At 41.0% G+C, this 14,940-nt stretch overlaps 1 protein-coding gene across 1 annotated transcript in view; it reads right to left on the bottom strand.

Moving 5' to 3' along the window:
* The window catches only part of LOC147140802 (rho GTPase-activating protein 29-like), a 46,065-nt gene extending 31,753 nt beyond the window's left edge, over positions 1–14,312 (bottom strand). The window contains exons 1-2 of the mRNA XM_086043505.1: positions 14,168–14,312; positions 11,117–11,470 (exon numbers count right to left, since the gene is read on the bottom strand). Of these exons, the coding sequence (XP_085899631.1) occupies positions 11,117–11,402 (286 nt within the window). The 5' untranslated portion in view covers positions 11,403–11,470; positions 14,168–14,312. The remainder of the gene's footprint in view (positions 1–11,116; positions 11,471–14,167) is intronic.
* Positions 14,313–14,940: the final 628 nt, after the last annotated feature.

The following is a 14,940-nucleotide window of genomic DNA, read 5'->3' as shown; positions in this document are numbered from 1 at the left end:
ATAACACTACATTAAAATGAAACTACTCAGCCTTTGCAAAAATGCCTGATAGACATGATGGAATTAATAAAAAGTAGGGTTGGTCAATTAATCAAAACTTAATTGTGATTTAGATTTTTGCTTCTCAAGATCATAAAAACATTGTAATCGAAGAAAAATGATTAATGTGCGGCATGGCGCACTGTGTTTGCAAGTTCCCAACATTGTGAAAGCACCCTGAATGCATCATGTTGCTCATGTACACACATATACACAGGTAACATGACAATACTCAAAGGCACATATTCTTTCTAATTTGTGAAAAGTATTACTAGATCTCAATCTCATTAAGCGTGTACTGCCTCATGAGGCCAATGCGCACACAGCAGGAATTTTTGTTTTCATTTATTGTTTTGTTATTGCTATTATTTTAGAATGTTCTCATTTTACGTTGTTACTAATTTATTCTCAAATTGTTCTTTCAAGTTACATCTTATAAAGAAGAGTTTTCAAGGATTCAAGGAGTTATTATGGTTGTGCCAACACACATTTCGACATGATATGGCACGAAATACGGTACCCGTGGTCCCAGGTTAGCCCCATCTGTCCCAAGGCTTGTGAAAAAAGAAATAGAACACAAAAAAAGATAAAATAAAAATGATAAAGACTTATGAATGAAACTGGCATTCATTTTCAATCATATCAATTAATTTGGTCGCAATCTGTACTCAGCTAATTCCGCCTAGCCGACAGACTGGTCCGTCTATCCGCCTATGATGGACTCCCATTTTTCCGGCGATAAACGGGAAATAAATTTCAAAAAGTCGGATTAAGCATAAACGGAAGTGCATTTTTGCCCGTATATGCAATCGTCTATAACCTGACATTGATTTGATGCAGGTAAGTTTGCTGCTTGATTCGTGTATTTTATATCAGGCATGCTATTGGTCAGCTAATGGGTCCTAATAGCGTGCCACGTGACGTCACATCAAGCGGGTCACAACATAGACTGTAGACAAATATAGACGCGAGCTCGCAGATGACTCCTGTTAGTGCTGCTTGTATTCTACCCGTTTATCTCAGAACGAAACATGCCGAGTAAACACTGCTGCTATGGAACTTGCAGAAACCCTAGAAGCGCTGACGGAAGTGCGTTTAAAATGATAGACGGACCAACCGATAGGCGATGACCATTTGGTCCAGCCGGACAAAATGGTGGCTAAACGGACAGAGGAAGGGTACCCTGGCTGTAGGAGGAAGCCGATAAACGGGCCGCAAATTTTTTGTGTCAATCTACATGCGCATCTATTAGATCTGTGTCCAATTGGACCACTTAGATCACTGTCCACCCCCACACACACACATGACAGAAAAACACAAAAAAAGTATTTAGAAAATACAAAGGAAAGAAGCCATGAGCTCCGATCTCAAGTGACAGCTCACACTGGCCACCCGCTATTGTTTGCGCGGGAGGCTGCGTAATCGCGACGGTGTGTGAAAGCACAGAGAAAGCCTGCGAGAATCAGCCATGAGTGCTTTTGTCACAACAATGGCATAAAAAAAAGGGCCTGGAAATGTGCTGCCTGATTGCAGTGATGGTGGCTCTGGTGGTGGTAGGTGGGGGTCCGTGCCATTGTTTTGGTAGAGATAACAGTGGTCAGGGCTTGCATTGTGGAAAGGAAGCATCCCCTCCCCCCGGACCCCATCAGTCACCCCCACCGTCCGTCCACGGTCTCATTTCCCCTTGCCATGATGAGCCTGTGTCCCACCCACACTTTTAGGAAAATGCACACACCATAACAAACATTAAGCATGTGACTTGTGACACACTGGCATGGAAAACGACTTCTGAACATTTGCAGCATCGATGCAATCTCGGTTGTGCTACAAAATTTGTATTTGAATCGGCCGAAGTTCCTTCACTGAACATTTTAATAAGGGACAGGATGTGTTACTCTCGCACATCTACTCCAGAGACAAACACAGTGCAACTCAGCCTCAACGTTAGCAGACTTCAATATTAGCAGTACGCTTTTATCTGTGAGACAAAGCAATTGCAAATGTTGGTTGTTCAAACTAATGTTTCCTAAAAGAAGACCTACTCCTGGTATTGCACTTTCCTAAAAAATAAAAGTAAGTAAATATATGATTTATTAGCACATACGTTGCTTTGTGTTTGTTTGGGATGACTTTTAAGTTTGACATGTTTGGATAATTAATCATGCCCCCCACCACCAAAGTGACCCAGGGAAAAAATTATTGCTGATCCTGAGAAACGAACTTAACACCAGGTTAAGAAAAAAAAAAAGTCTGGTCTACATTTTAGAGTTGGGGGGGTCCCCGACATAGGGGTGGGGGGAGGCCTAACCGTAATCCAAAGCTTCAGGTGGCCTGACAGAGGTTACAACCCCCCTCAAGCCCCTCTCTCTCTGGCTGATAACAACCGGCAATCAGCAAGCCTGTCTGGACAAGTGATGAGCTTCACACGAAACAAGCCTCGGCAGCGGCGGTGACAAAAGCACCCTGGAAGGATTTCTTTTTGCCAAGAGGTTTGCCCGATCCCTTCCTTCAGGATTCAGACACAGTGACGCATGTTGACTCAGCCCACCTGACAGACGCTGCTCTGTCATTCCTACAGAGGAACGTCAGCTAAATGGCGTTTCACAACAAAGAAGGTTCTGATACCACAAACATTTACGTTGCCGGGCCGCATGAAACATGATCTGTGGCATTGTTTTGTCAGGATTCCATCAGCAAACATGACTTATAGCCCCCACACCACTCACATCCAAACAATTTTGGCCACCGCTGCCGGGTGTCCTGCATGCCTTGTTTGGAGGCCGAGAGGGGGACACAGACGCCGCGCAGACAGTAATCAGCAGGCACTCCATAAACAGCTACCTGCTTGGGAGTGAGGGCATAGGGGGTCACGGCACTGTGTGAGGTCTAGCATCTGCCTTGGATCTCTTAATACCGCACCAAAACAACATCCTCCCGTGATAGGGAATATTGGAGGGCCGGGACCGGGTCGTGAAGTTTAACACCTGGTACGCATTTTACTGCGTTTCTGTTTTCACCTTTCACACTGTCCCTGTGTTTTTGCAGTGAGTTGGTGGTACGTCAAAGGCACCGATACAAGAATAGGACAGTGTGAAAGGGCATGACAAAAATGCAATACAATCCGTTGTCCAATTGGGGCTTTGGAGTCTTTGCAGCCTACCAAATGATGTTGACACAAGGATGTTTTTTAGGACCATCCACAGAAAAAGACAGGGGCAGTGTGAAAGGGACTATCTTTATCAGAGGCTGAAGCTAGGCTGCTTAAAAGAGTCACTGATTGTGTTCGAGTCTGTGTGAGAGGCACCAACATAATTTCATAGCTTTTGAGGTAGTATCAAGAGACTTGACAGGTGGAACAGCGGCCGCGTGAAAGGGAATAGGGAAAAGCTTCTGAAATATATTTTACACATTCCACCAAATGCTGATGCTGTCTGTTAGGAACAGGCTCTCTGATCTCCTTTTTCACTTGTACTGTATAAGTGCAGGAAGTCTCCTATGTCGGGTCCTGAAAGTATGGCAACTATTAGAATGTGTCCTGGTGATGACTTTTGCTACAACAACAAGGTGACGCACAAAGCTGCAAAAAAAATGGTCCCAGGTTGTAAATTTCTTGCCTCGTATTCACCGCGACCAATCTACTACACAAACATCCCCCCTGGCCCATAACCATAAATAACCACCTCAGGAAACATGGCGCAACCAAGAGCTTGCACAAAAACATCCTTCACGTGGCATCACGGGGAGGGGGGAGTTACAGCCCCCTGACAAATCCCACTCTTTTCTTTCTCCCGGCCCATTAAGCCATTATGTCGTTAGGACGGCTTGCGATTGAAGGCGCCACCCGCGAGCCACCACTTGAGCTGGCACACTTGGGCGGGTATTCAGGGCGACTACTCAGCATTTACGAGCAATAAACAGGGACATAACTGGCAACAAGAGCTTTCATTTCTGTCATGGTTTACTCTCACCAATTTCCATAAAAAATCTGAAATCCTGACCGCTAGTTGGTTCCAGTTCTTGGAAGTCAGTAGCCCCTTTCATGCTGCCTGTCAACGCTTTTTCCAGAACGAGGTGGTTGATTGTTTCTTGTCAGCACCTTTCACATATTGAAGCAAAGTCTTATGACGTTGTGCCGGGTTGACTGGGAAAAAAATTGGGGATTTTATAAGGACCGGGAAAGGGACAGCAACTCAACTGCAGCTGTGATACTTTGAAAAAGGGAAAATGAACGGACGTTAGAGTCTACTCAACTGCAGCTGTGATACTTTGAAAAAGGGAAAATGAACGGACGTTAGAGTCTGGCCTGCCGACCCAACTGATAATAGCGCCAAATCCAGGAAACTGCCGCTGTTCCTTGATAGTTGCCTTTCATCCAAAAAAGGGTGACCCGTGGAAAAGCCAGCTTTGAGGGGCAGTGTGAAAAGAGCTACAGATGGCGTTGCTCTTGCGTTGCTCTTGCGTTGCAGCTTCGATACTACCCAATGAAGGTAGATAATAGAGATAGACCAATGTTTTTTCAGGGCAGATACCGATACCGATTATTGGTAGTCAAGGAGGCCGATAACCGATATTTTGAGCTGATATTCATTTTCGGCAAAAAGGTAAATATTGGCGTCAAAAATCTAAAAAAATATTAAAACTCTTACCTTTGCTGAAACGGATTTAAGCAGATGATTATTGAACAATTTTTCAGATTTGCATAATGTTGATTTTTTTATTTTCTTATTATAAATGTTTGCCAATATACATCTTTGTTTTAAAATTCTAACAAAAAGGGTCGTCGGCATGTCATCAAAAATTAAATGAAAACTTACAATAGCGCCATATAGTCTTCTACAGTAATTAAAGTCCTCCAAAATTTCACAATGACAGAAATTTCACTTATCTTTGTTTGATTTCAAACACAGACAAAAAGTGCATAGTGTTCCCAGGGTCAGTACAATCTCATATTAAGTTAATTGAAAATGTCTATACTTTTTTTAAGTTAACACAGTTTTAAATTGATTTATCGGCCATCAGAATTTTAAAAAAGGCAGATGCCGATATTCCTCAAAACACTGAATATCGGAGACAATAATCAGCCCTGCCGATAATCGGTTTATCCCTGCTATAGAAATGCCAGGTCATCTTCACCTACACTTGTTCTGTTTTGGTTCTTTTCACACAAAAGGCAAAAAGAAAGGTTTGGTGGGGAATATGAGAGTGGATATACAGTAGGTGGAGTGCCACCAGAGTTACAGCTTTGATACTACCCCCAAAGACAAACGATAGCCGGGTCTTCCTCAACTCTGTGCCAGTGCCAAAGCATCTCTGACACTAACCCCCAATTCAGGAAACTGCCACTATTCAATGTCAGTACCGTACACAAAAAAAGTGAGGGTTCAATACAAGGGGATGACAGTTCTGGAAACTCAGATTTCTTTGTTGTGAAATGCAGAAAAGGCAATTTTGACAACAGCAAAACATTTAGTGGAATTGCCCAACTTAAAATGTTAACAACGTTTGTTGGCTTGAAATTTTGCATTCATCCAACTATGGCACAACTACTACCCCCTCAGACAGACAATTGTCAAATATCATACCGAAGATGAATGCAACAACGATGGCTTTCACAGGCAGGTGGCGTGAAAGTGGCCACATTGACATGACGACGGCATGCGGCATTGTGAAATACAACAATGCCGTTTGACTGGAATACAATACTATCTTATCAGCATGTCGCGATGACACTGGCAAACACTTTTCTTTGCAGAACGCGGACACCTGAGTCTGTGCTACATTTTGCACCATAGTAAAATATTTTCAACCGCAGTCACACAGTCGAAATGCCTATGAAAATAAGGATGCCTGACGTTCTTGAGTAAAGAATGACAAGTTTTTTAAGGGTGCCCTGAAGGCAACATCCAGTAAAACCAGTCACTGAGGCATTGAGTAGGCCATCCGAGCAAAACTTAGCTGGCTGGCCCTGAGTTATTCCAGGGAGGGGAGGCTTTTTCCACGTCAGCCTGGATCACAGCTACCCTAGTGCCGCTCTATTGAAGGCACTACGCGGCCACAAGTGAACATTTGTTCTAAAGGAATGCAGAGTATGCGGGAGAGTGGGGGGTGGGGGTGTGAGGGGGCGTCGGCTCAAGCCAGTACGTCGTCGACGGCTTCTTTATTCTTTTTTTCAAATCACCTCCCACCCTGATTGAAAGCATTAACTAAAGCAGAACAGGACACATGGACATAGACTGACAAGCAGATGCTAATAATGTCAACAAGGGGACAGAGTAATGTGACACCCAATGCATATAAAGCGACAAGTGCATTTGTGTAATGTTTAAACAAAACATTGCATGAACGCAATCAGCATTGCAATGCAACCAGCTGGAACTAGACTCCAAACTAATTTCAATACCAGAACTGTAATGAAAACACAACGAGATGGACCACAAGAACTAAAAGCAGATTTAGTCTGTTGATTCACAAAATAAAACTAAATTTGATCTGTAACCAAAACTAAAGACAAAACCAGTATGAGTGGCACAACTAGTACTAGAACCACAACACAACATAACAATTAGTAGCAGAAACAGAAAAACACTTGAACCAAAATAAAAACTGGAACAAGATGCAAAACCACAAGTAGTATCTGAATTTGAACTAGCCCTAGACTAAATCTATGTCTAGACCTAGACTAGTAAAAAAAACTACAATAGAAGCACCAGAAGCAGAACTACAACCAAAACGGCAACTACAACTAGCATGAGAACTAGGTCCACAACTAGGACTAGTTCCAGGACTAAAATCACAAATATCACTAGAAGCAGGAGCTGAACCTGAACTATACTGCAACCAAGGTCAAAACTGGAACAAGACGTAGAACAATAACTACTACCTGCACTCCAACTATACCATGTACCAGAATTAGAGCCATAATTACAACCAAAACGACCACCATTAGAACTACACCAAAACTACAACCACAACTAGTGGGGGAACTAGAACCAAAACGTGAATCAAAGCCAGAACTACGAGAACCATAACTACCACTTGAACTACAACAAGGTGACGCACCACTAGAACAGAACCATAGATAGCCTAGAATTTAAATCAATACCAGAACCAGAAGTAGAACTAGAACCAGACACGGCACAACAACTAGTACCAAAACTACAATCAAAACCAAAAACAACACGAGCGCTACCACAATAGTGAAAACACTTTTTTGTTGAATTTACTCAATTTTATTTCGTCAAGTGGTTGCACATGATTTTATTTTGCACAACTACTTGACGTAATAAAATTGAGTAAATTCAACACACCAAGCTCGAGCCCGATCATTGGCCGATGCAGATTCTAATGTGAAGAAAAAAAAATCTGATATAATAAATGATTAATTTACTAATATACATTATATATTTTTCCAAAATATATATAATGAATAAAATAATTCTAACTCAAAGCATGACTTGATGAATTTAGATTTAGGCCGCAATTGTATGCAGTACATAAGCAACATAATGAGTGACGTTACTGCCAAAATATGATTTGTGAAATATGCACTTTAACACTAAATCACATTAATTCCTTCCTTCTTATTTTGTTTGCCATGAAGGGATGACTTCAAAATAAAAATCTGACATCTTTCTCACATGTCCAAAAATGTCATCTTTGACCGAGTTGCATTTGAAATTTCCAGTGACTGCCAAAAGTATTGGAACGGCAAGGTCAATTCCTTTGTTTGGCGGTTTCAGATAAAAAGATGAATATGAGATCAAAGTTCAGAATTCCAGCTATGATTTCATGGCATTTTCAACTTAATGTGTTAAACAACTAAGGACAGAGCACCTTTTGTTTGAAGCCACCCACTTTTCAAGTGAGCAAAAGTATTGGAACATGTGACTGATGAGTGTCTCTAGTAGATTCACTGCTTAAACATTAGATAGTACTTGTTTTTGGCTTTGGGTTTCTGTGAAAAGTGCATTTGCTTTTAAGCAAACATGAAGACCCGAGAGCTGTCTATGGGAGAAAAGCAAACCATTTTGACGCTATGAGAAGAGGGAAAATCAGAGCTACTTCATAAACATTGGGCATAGCCAATACAATAATGTGCAATGTCCTGAAAAAGAAGGGAAGTACTGATGTGGTGAGCAACAGACATCAAACAGGTCGGCCAAAATTATCAACAGCACTTGATGAGCAAACATTGTGAGAGCTGTGATGAAACACCCAAAGACAACAGTCAGTGACATCACTGTCGACCTCCACAGGGCAGTGATGAAGGCATCACAAGCCAATGTTCCGGTGGGTGGCATAAAGAACCTGCAGGGGTAAGCAACGACTTTTCTGGGAACAGGGTCAGGGTTCACCCATTGAATCCAAAGAGGCTCACCTTCTTGTCCTTGACACTTCAGACCTGACCAAGCAGTTGCATGGGGTGGGTGTAGGTGTATGTGTGTACCAATAGCTTTCCCCCGTGGGCTGCTAAGCTAAATCCTCAGATGTGTCTCTGCTAAGGTGCTAAATTCCTGGGCTAACTGGTTCCTGTTGCTCTGGCTCACGCTGCAGTTGCTGAGCAACGACACGCCGGACAGTAATAGAGGGATCATGGAGGGTGTCACCCTGTTTGTTTACCTTCAGATTACACGTGGTGGGAAATTGCAAAATTTGACTGGTCCGATCATCAAATTTGATTCAATTATGGGCTGTCTCTGCATGTCAATCTCAGCACACTCCCCTCAGATAGGGGGGCCCAAGTTCCGTCCCCTATACAAGCATGTCTTATATGTTTCCCTCCTCCAATACACCTGATTCAAATGATCAAGATATTTATCTGGCTTCTGCAAAGCTTGCTGATGAGCTGATCATTTGGAGGGCGGAAACGTAAAAGGTTTCCACATATTTTGCTTTTTTATTTTTGTAATCTTTTGACTTCTGCCACTCACTCCCATTAGCCAATACTTGTTCATATCCTTTCTTCATCAATATCACACTAAAACTGACAACCACGATCATTTCGCTCTGTGAAATTGTGACTGTCTTGTTTCTAATTGTCCATCTTGTAAACGACTGGTGGCAAACAACCACCATGAAGGCTTTAGTTGTGCAGTACAGTACAGAGCTCCGCACAAATGAGTACACGCCCTGTGAAAAGTAAGCTTTTCATCCACCCGTAACAGACTGAGGGATTAAGCCTGGTGACGGCGAACACTGCATAATACCATTATTATTATTTTCGTTATTATTATTGATGCGTTAAGCTGCTTACAAAGTCAGGAGAGGACGCTCACGAAGCATTTGTGACCTTTATTTCACACGCATACACACATGCACAAACATAAACGGACACATGCAATGACTCACTCACGGAGACCAATCTCCTACAAGCACAGGAATGGTTAAACAAATCACTCCCGCTGCCAGGAGCACTGTTGGACCCCAGTGTGTGGGTGTGTGGGTGTGTGGGGGTGGTGGTACGTGTGTGTGTGCGTGGGTGTGTGTGTGTGTGTGTGTGTGTGTGTAGCAGTGCAGTAGGAATCAAAATACAGCCAAGTCATTGTAGCATAACAAAGCAAATGAAGCAAAAATTTGTGGGGCAAAATATTGATATCGCAATGTATCGTTTTTTTCGCTTGAAATATAGATATTGATGTCGATAGACTAGAGTCAAAAACACCAGTTGTAATTTTGATATCATGATGTATCATTTATTTCTCATGATACAACACACTATCCACACAAAAGCATGAAATACTGATCAGTTTTAACTCGGGGTAGAGCAATTAACTATATAAGTAATGCAATGTATCATTTTTTCTCACCATACAGTATCAATGCTGAAGCTTCAGATATCAGTTAGTTTTGAAACAGTCATACAATATATCGATACGGTGATCTATTGTGCAGAGCGCATTTTGGGCTCCTGACACCAATGTTGGAGGTATGCGTGCTGGAGTTTCAGACTACAGTCGCATTGCAAAAAAAGTCTGCTGTGTTAGTGGCTAGCAGCTAGCTGTAGCCTGTTTAGCATTACCAACAAGTGCTCGACTGGTAGTTCGTCAGCTGTTCCTTGGCTTACTTTAAAAAAAAAATGTTTTTTTACTTTTTCAATACTGTAATTCGGACCTAGGTTACTTTGTAACGCACTCTCCATTTTTAAGGAAGAGAATGTGCCTTAAGTTGCACTTTGAGGTCTTTTTCATTATGGAAAAAATAAAACTAGCTAAATAAAACTTTGTCTTTATTTATTTTATTAACACTTTTGCTCATTAAATAATTTTAAGAAAACATTCAGCTCAACATGTTTGTCAGGATACCTTGTTATTTTATACACTGTACCATATATAAAATAAAATAAGTTCTTAAATGAGGGGTCAGCAACCCGAGGCTCCGGAGCCGCATGCAGCCCTTTCAGCCTCATGTTTTAAGTATCCGATTGAAGTGCATGTTATCTTGTCTTAAAAATGTGCGTCATGTCTTTTTAGTAAGTCAAAGTTTTTGGCCACTTGTGCTGACAGCGACTCTGCGGTTGTTTTGAGTAACAGTATTGACTTTATATTTGACTTGAAAAATTAAGCATAAAGTTGACATTTATGGTGATTTTTTACATGCGGTTATGATGTAAAAAAAACAGATTTATTCTTGTTAAATACGATCTTTTTACATAATCATTCACATTACATAAACAAATGTGACGTATAATTGTGTGAATGGAATAAGTCTGAAGTCAACGCATGTGCACAATGTCATGTGGCGCAGTGTTTATGGCCCACCTGTAGACCTTATTCCTGACGCATTTGTGGCAGTTTCAGAGATCTGATGCTTCAACTAACCGGTCTAGCTTTATCTATATCAGTCGAACAGCATCTTCTTTTCACCACTGACTGCTCAAAGACTCTTGTCTCCTATGTCCACTAATAATTTTGCTAATTTTTTTGTCGAACAAGTATGACCTTTGTCGCCTTTTGATAACGTATAGGTCAGATGAGCACGACCTGAGCAACCAGACTGCAGTCCACATTGTTTGCTGATGTTAAGATAGTTTCAAAATGTTTGTAAAAAAATACTGTATTGGGAATGCCTCTTGTCTCACCTGGACTCTGGAAGGCTTCCTTGAGGTGTAGCAGCACGTTGGCAAACCACCTGACGTCATTCACCAGCATCATGACATACTCCGGGTCCACTCCGGGCGGGCATGATGCCGACACCGATGGATCGGCATCACTCAACAGGTTGTGGGAGTGCCGCCTGGGCCCAACACCCCAGGTTTTGGTGGAGCCGGCCGACAGCGAGCCCGTCAGGGAATTGGAGTGTTGTCGGGACGCCACGGGAGCGTGTCCCTGCTTCACGCCGCCACTGTCGCTGCTCTTCCGGAGCATCCTGGCAGCAGGGTCGAGGGCAGGGAGCTAGTGTTCTAGAAAACCACCCAGTCCCTCAATGGCTTCCACTAGAAACACACAGGACCGATGATAGTAATGATGATGATGAGGATGAAGGTCTTCTAACTAAATACACTAATTTATTGTATGGAATGATACAGTAGGGACATACATACATACATAAACATACCGTATTTTCCGGACTATTAGTCATATTTTTTTTCATAGTTTGGCCGGGGGTGCGACTTATACTCCGGAGTGACTTATGTGTGAAATTATTAACACATTATTACCTGTATATCATTTCACATAAAGAAACATAAGATGGCGGGCGGGGGGGGGGAATTCTCTCTCTTGGTGCTCAGCTTGTTGACAAAGGCAGAGGCGTGAGGAACAAGATGTGTGATCCTTAATGCAGCGTTTAACCGACTAGTAAAATACTAAATGTTTAATAAATCGTAGACGGTTAAACGACTAGTCACGCACATCCCTAATACATACATACATGCATGCATGCATGCATGCATATATACATACATACATATATATATACATATACATATAGAGGCGGCACGGTGGTCGACTGGTGAGCACATCCGCCGCACAGTTCAGAGGTCGTGGGTTTGATCCCGGCTCCTGCCTGCCTTCCTGTGTGGAGTTTGCATGTTCTCCCTGTGCCTGTGTGGGTTTTCTCTGGGTACTCTGGTTTCCTCCCACATTACAAAAACATGCATGGTAAGTTGATTGGACACTCTAGGTGTGATTGTGAGTGTGGATGTTTGTCTCTGTGTGCCCTGCGATGTCCCCCGCCTACTGCCCGAAGACAGCTGGGATAGGCTCCAGCACGCCCCGCGACCCTTGAGAGGATAAACGGTATCGATAATGGATGGATATACATATAGATTTCATGATGGACTGTTTCAATTGGTAGTACAATATTGACACAAATAGTGTCAAATCTCACTCAGTTAACTAGAGTTGGGAAAAATATCAGTATTGTGATGTATCAGGTAGTTCTGTTACGATACAATATTCATACAAAGTGTCAAATATTGGTCAGTGTTAACTAGGGTGGGACAAAATATCGATATTGTAACCTATCATATTTTGTTCTTTTTTTGATACAATACTGATATCAGGCGTCAAATATTGCTTTATTTTTTATGATACACTATTAATACAATTGACAAATATCGGTCAGCTTTAACAAGGGATAGAGCAAAATATCAATATTGTCATGTATCTTTTTTATGATACCTAAGTACGCAAGCATCAAATATAAATTCATTTTACATAGGAGTGGAAACAAAACATTATCATCATGATGTTCACTGTATCACTGTATCGTGTTCGAAGATACGCCTGCGAGATGGCAGCTTACAGCTCTAACTTTCTCCTATATGGGTAGTTTTCCACCTTTTGTTCATTTATTTACTTGTTTAAATACTATTTTACAAATTATTGTTGTGTGAATGCTGAAAGCACATATTTTATTAAAATAGTTCTTACACCCTCTATTTTGACATGTATGTACTTCGACATAATTTATCATGTTCAAATGTTTAATCACCTCCTCAAATGATTACATATACAGCACACAACAAAGTGATGGATAACTCGTTTCGAAATTAGAAGTCAATAAAAGTTAATAATAATAATAAGAAGAAGAAGAAGAAGAAGAATACGTTTTATTTATATAGCGCTTTTCTAGATACTCAAAGTTGCATAAGTTGAGTTTGTTCAAGTTACTCTGATAATGTAACAAGAAAATGCTTTCCAGTATATCTCAACATGATTATTTAATACATATGACAATTTGGCACAGATTTTAGCAAGCATCATGGAAGTTGACATGCTTGATTTGCTTTCATGAGCCACATAAAAAATGTGGCGAGCCAGATCTGACCCTGGGACTCAAGAGTTTGACACCCGTGTTCTATATCATTTAACATGATTCCACATGCATTTCTTCACTAAGCATTTCAGCATTCACATCCAATTTCTCCAGAAAGGGCAGTTTCTAGTTAGTAGTACAGGTCTTACTACTGAAATATCATATTAATTATTATTTTCTTGTACTTTGTTTTATGTTTAAGCTTATGTACACTACAGCACATCGTTAGAGCTGTAGTTATTGTTAAAGTGCTCTATAAATAGAGTCAAGTATTATATTCTAGCCATTTTAATCACATTTAACCGGATGATATGACAAATTGTATGATACTGTTCTGTTAGTATTAATATTGAAGCGTCCAGTAGCGCTCTTAATCATCCTAATATCATTTTACTAAAATTATTTTTTTAAGCTATAGACAGTGTACTATAAAAGTATAGTCAGATCAACAGAGTCGAATAAATACATCAAAAAATACGTTTTTAGTATCATACAGAAAATGGATGGACGAAAATCTCATCAGATATTCAACAGAAATCTTCAACATAATCCACATTTGATGCTAAGGTATCGGTACAGATCTCCTTTTACATGCATACGATGGAGATCGTTTAAGATAAAACATGAGTCATGACGTGAAGTAAACCTTTCATCTTAGAGCTGGCGAAAATGCTGTTCAGTATTATTATCATAATTCTTAAAGAGTATATTTGTAGTATTTAGTGTGCTTGTAGTGTAATAGTAGGCTTGGAATGTTGTACTGTATTCTAACTTCCGACATCGGTCAAGAAGCATTTCGCTGGTAAGGTCTATAAAAAAATTGGAGAAAAAAACAATACAAAACGAAAGAAAGTGCATTTTCACCACTCACCTGGCCAGCACTCGTAGGGCATGTCAGCAATGATATCCAGACAAAGTTGCAGACCAAACGATGTGGGAAAAATATTACTTTAAAAGAGCAAAAAGTAGGTGACCACTACTCAACTGTAAACGTACGATGCACTGCAGCCCAAGTAGAGAACTCTCAAATCATTCGTCATTAACGAGTCCGCTCGTCACGTGTGGGTCCAAACGCGCATTGATTGGTCGAAGATCAGTTGAGAGGGCGGGGGCCCGGTGACGCTAACTGGACGTGTGGGGATTTAAAAAGCTTAATCATCAAAGGAACACAAAATGAATTACTTTTTGTCATGTTTAACTACTCGTTGTTAGCTTCAGGTGAGCGAAACGTCTGCGTACGAATTTAAAACGTGACAGAGGGGAGTTGACAATCATTACGAAGTCATATTGTGGTTTATTGTTCAGTAGGTGTTGTTGTTGTTTCCGAGCGACAATTATACGGCACCTGGATATCAAATTGAAATTACAACCACTTTGTCTCATGTATATTTTAAAATATAAATCACTCGTTTAAATAAGCATACTAATAATCTGATATTTTGCGGACAAGTAAAGTAATATAAACCAGAGTTTCAAATTCAGATTTGGGATTTGGGGTTTGTGTTGCCCATGCTGCCATCTAGTGTGCAAAGAATTGAAGCGCATCCTGGCTTCAGAGGTGATTCAGAAGCTTGTGGTTTTTCTTTTGTGTAACCAGTCAATCACAATATTAGTACGCTACAAGATAATGACATCCGATACAAG

Source organism: Filicampus tigris, chromosome 10 (assembly GCF_054856515.1).
Source record: "Filicampus tigris isolate MCC_2025a chromosome 10, RoL_Ftig_1.0, whole genome shotgun sequence".
In the NCBI taxonomy this organism is placed as follows: Eukaryota; Metazoa; Chordata; class Actinopteri; order Syngnathiformes; family Syngnathidae; genus Filicampus; species Filicampus tigris.
This window is presented reverse-complemented; position numbering and strand designations above follow the sequence as displayed.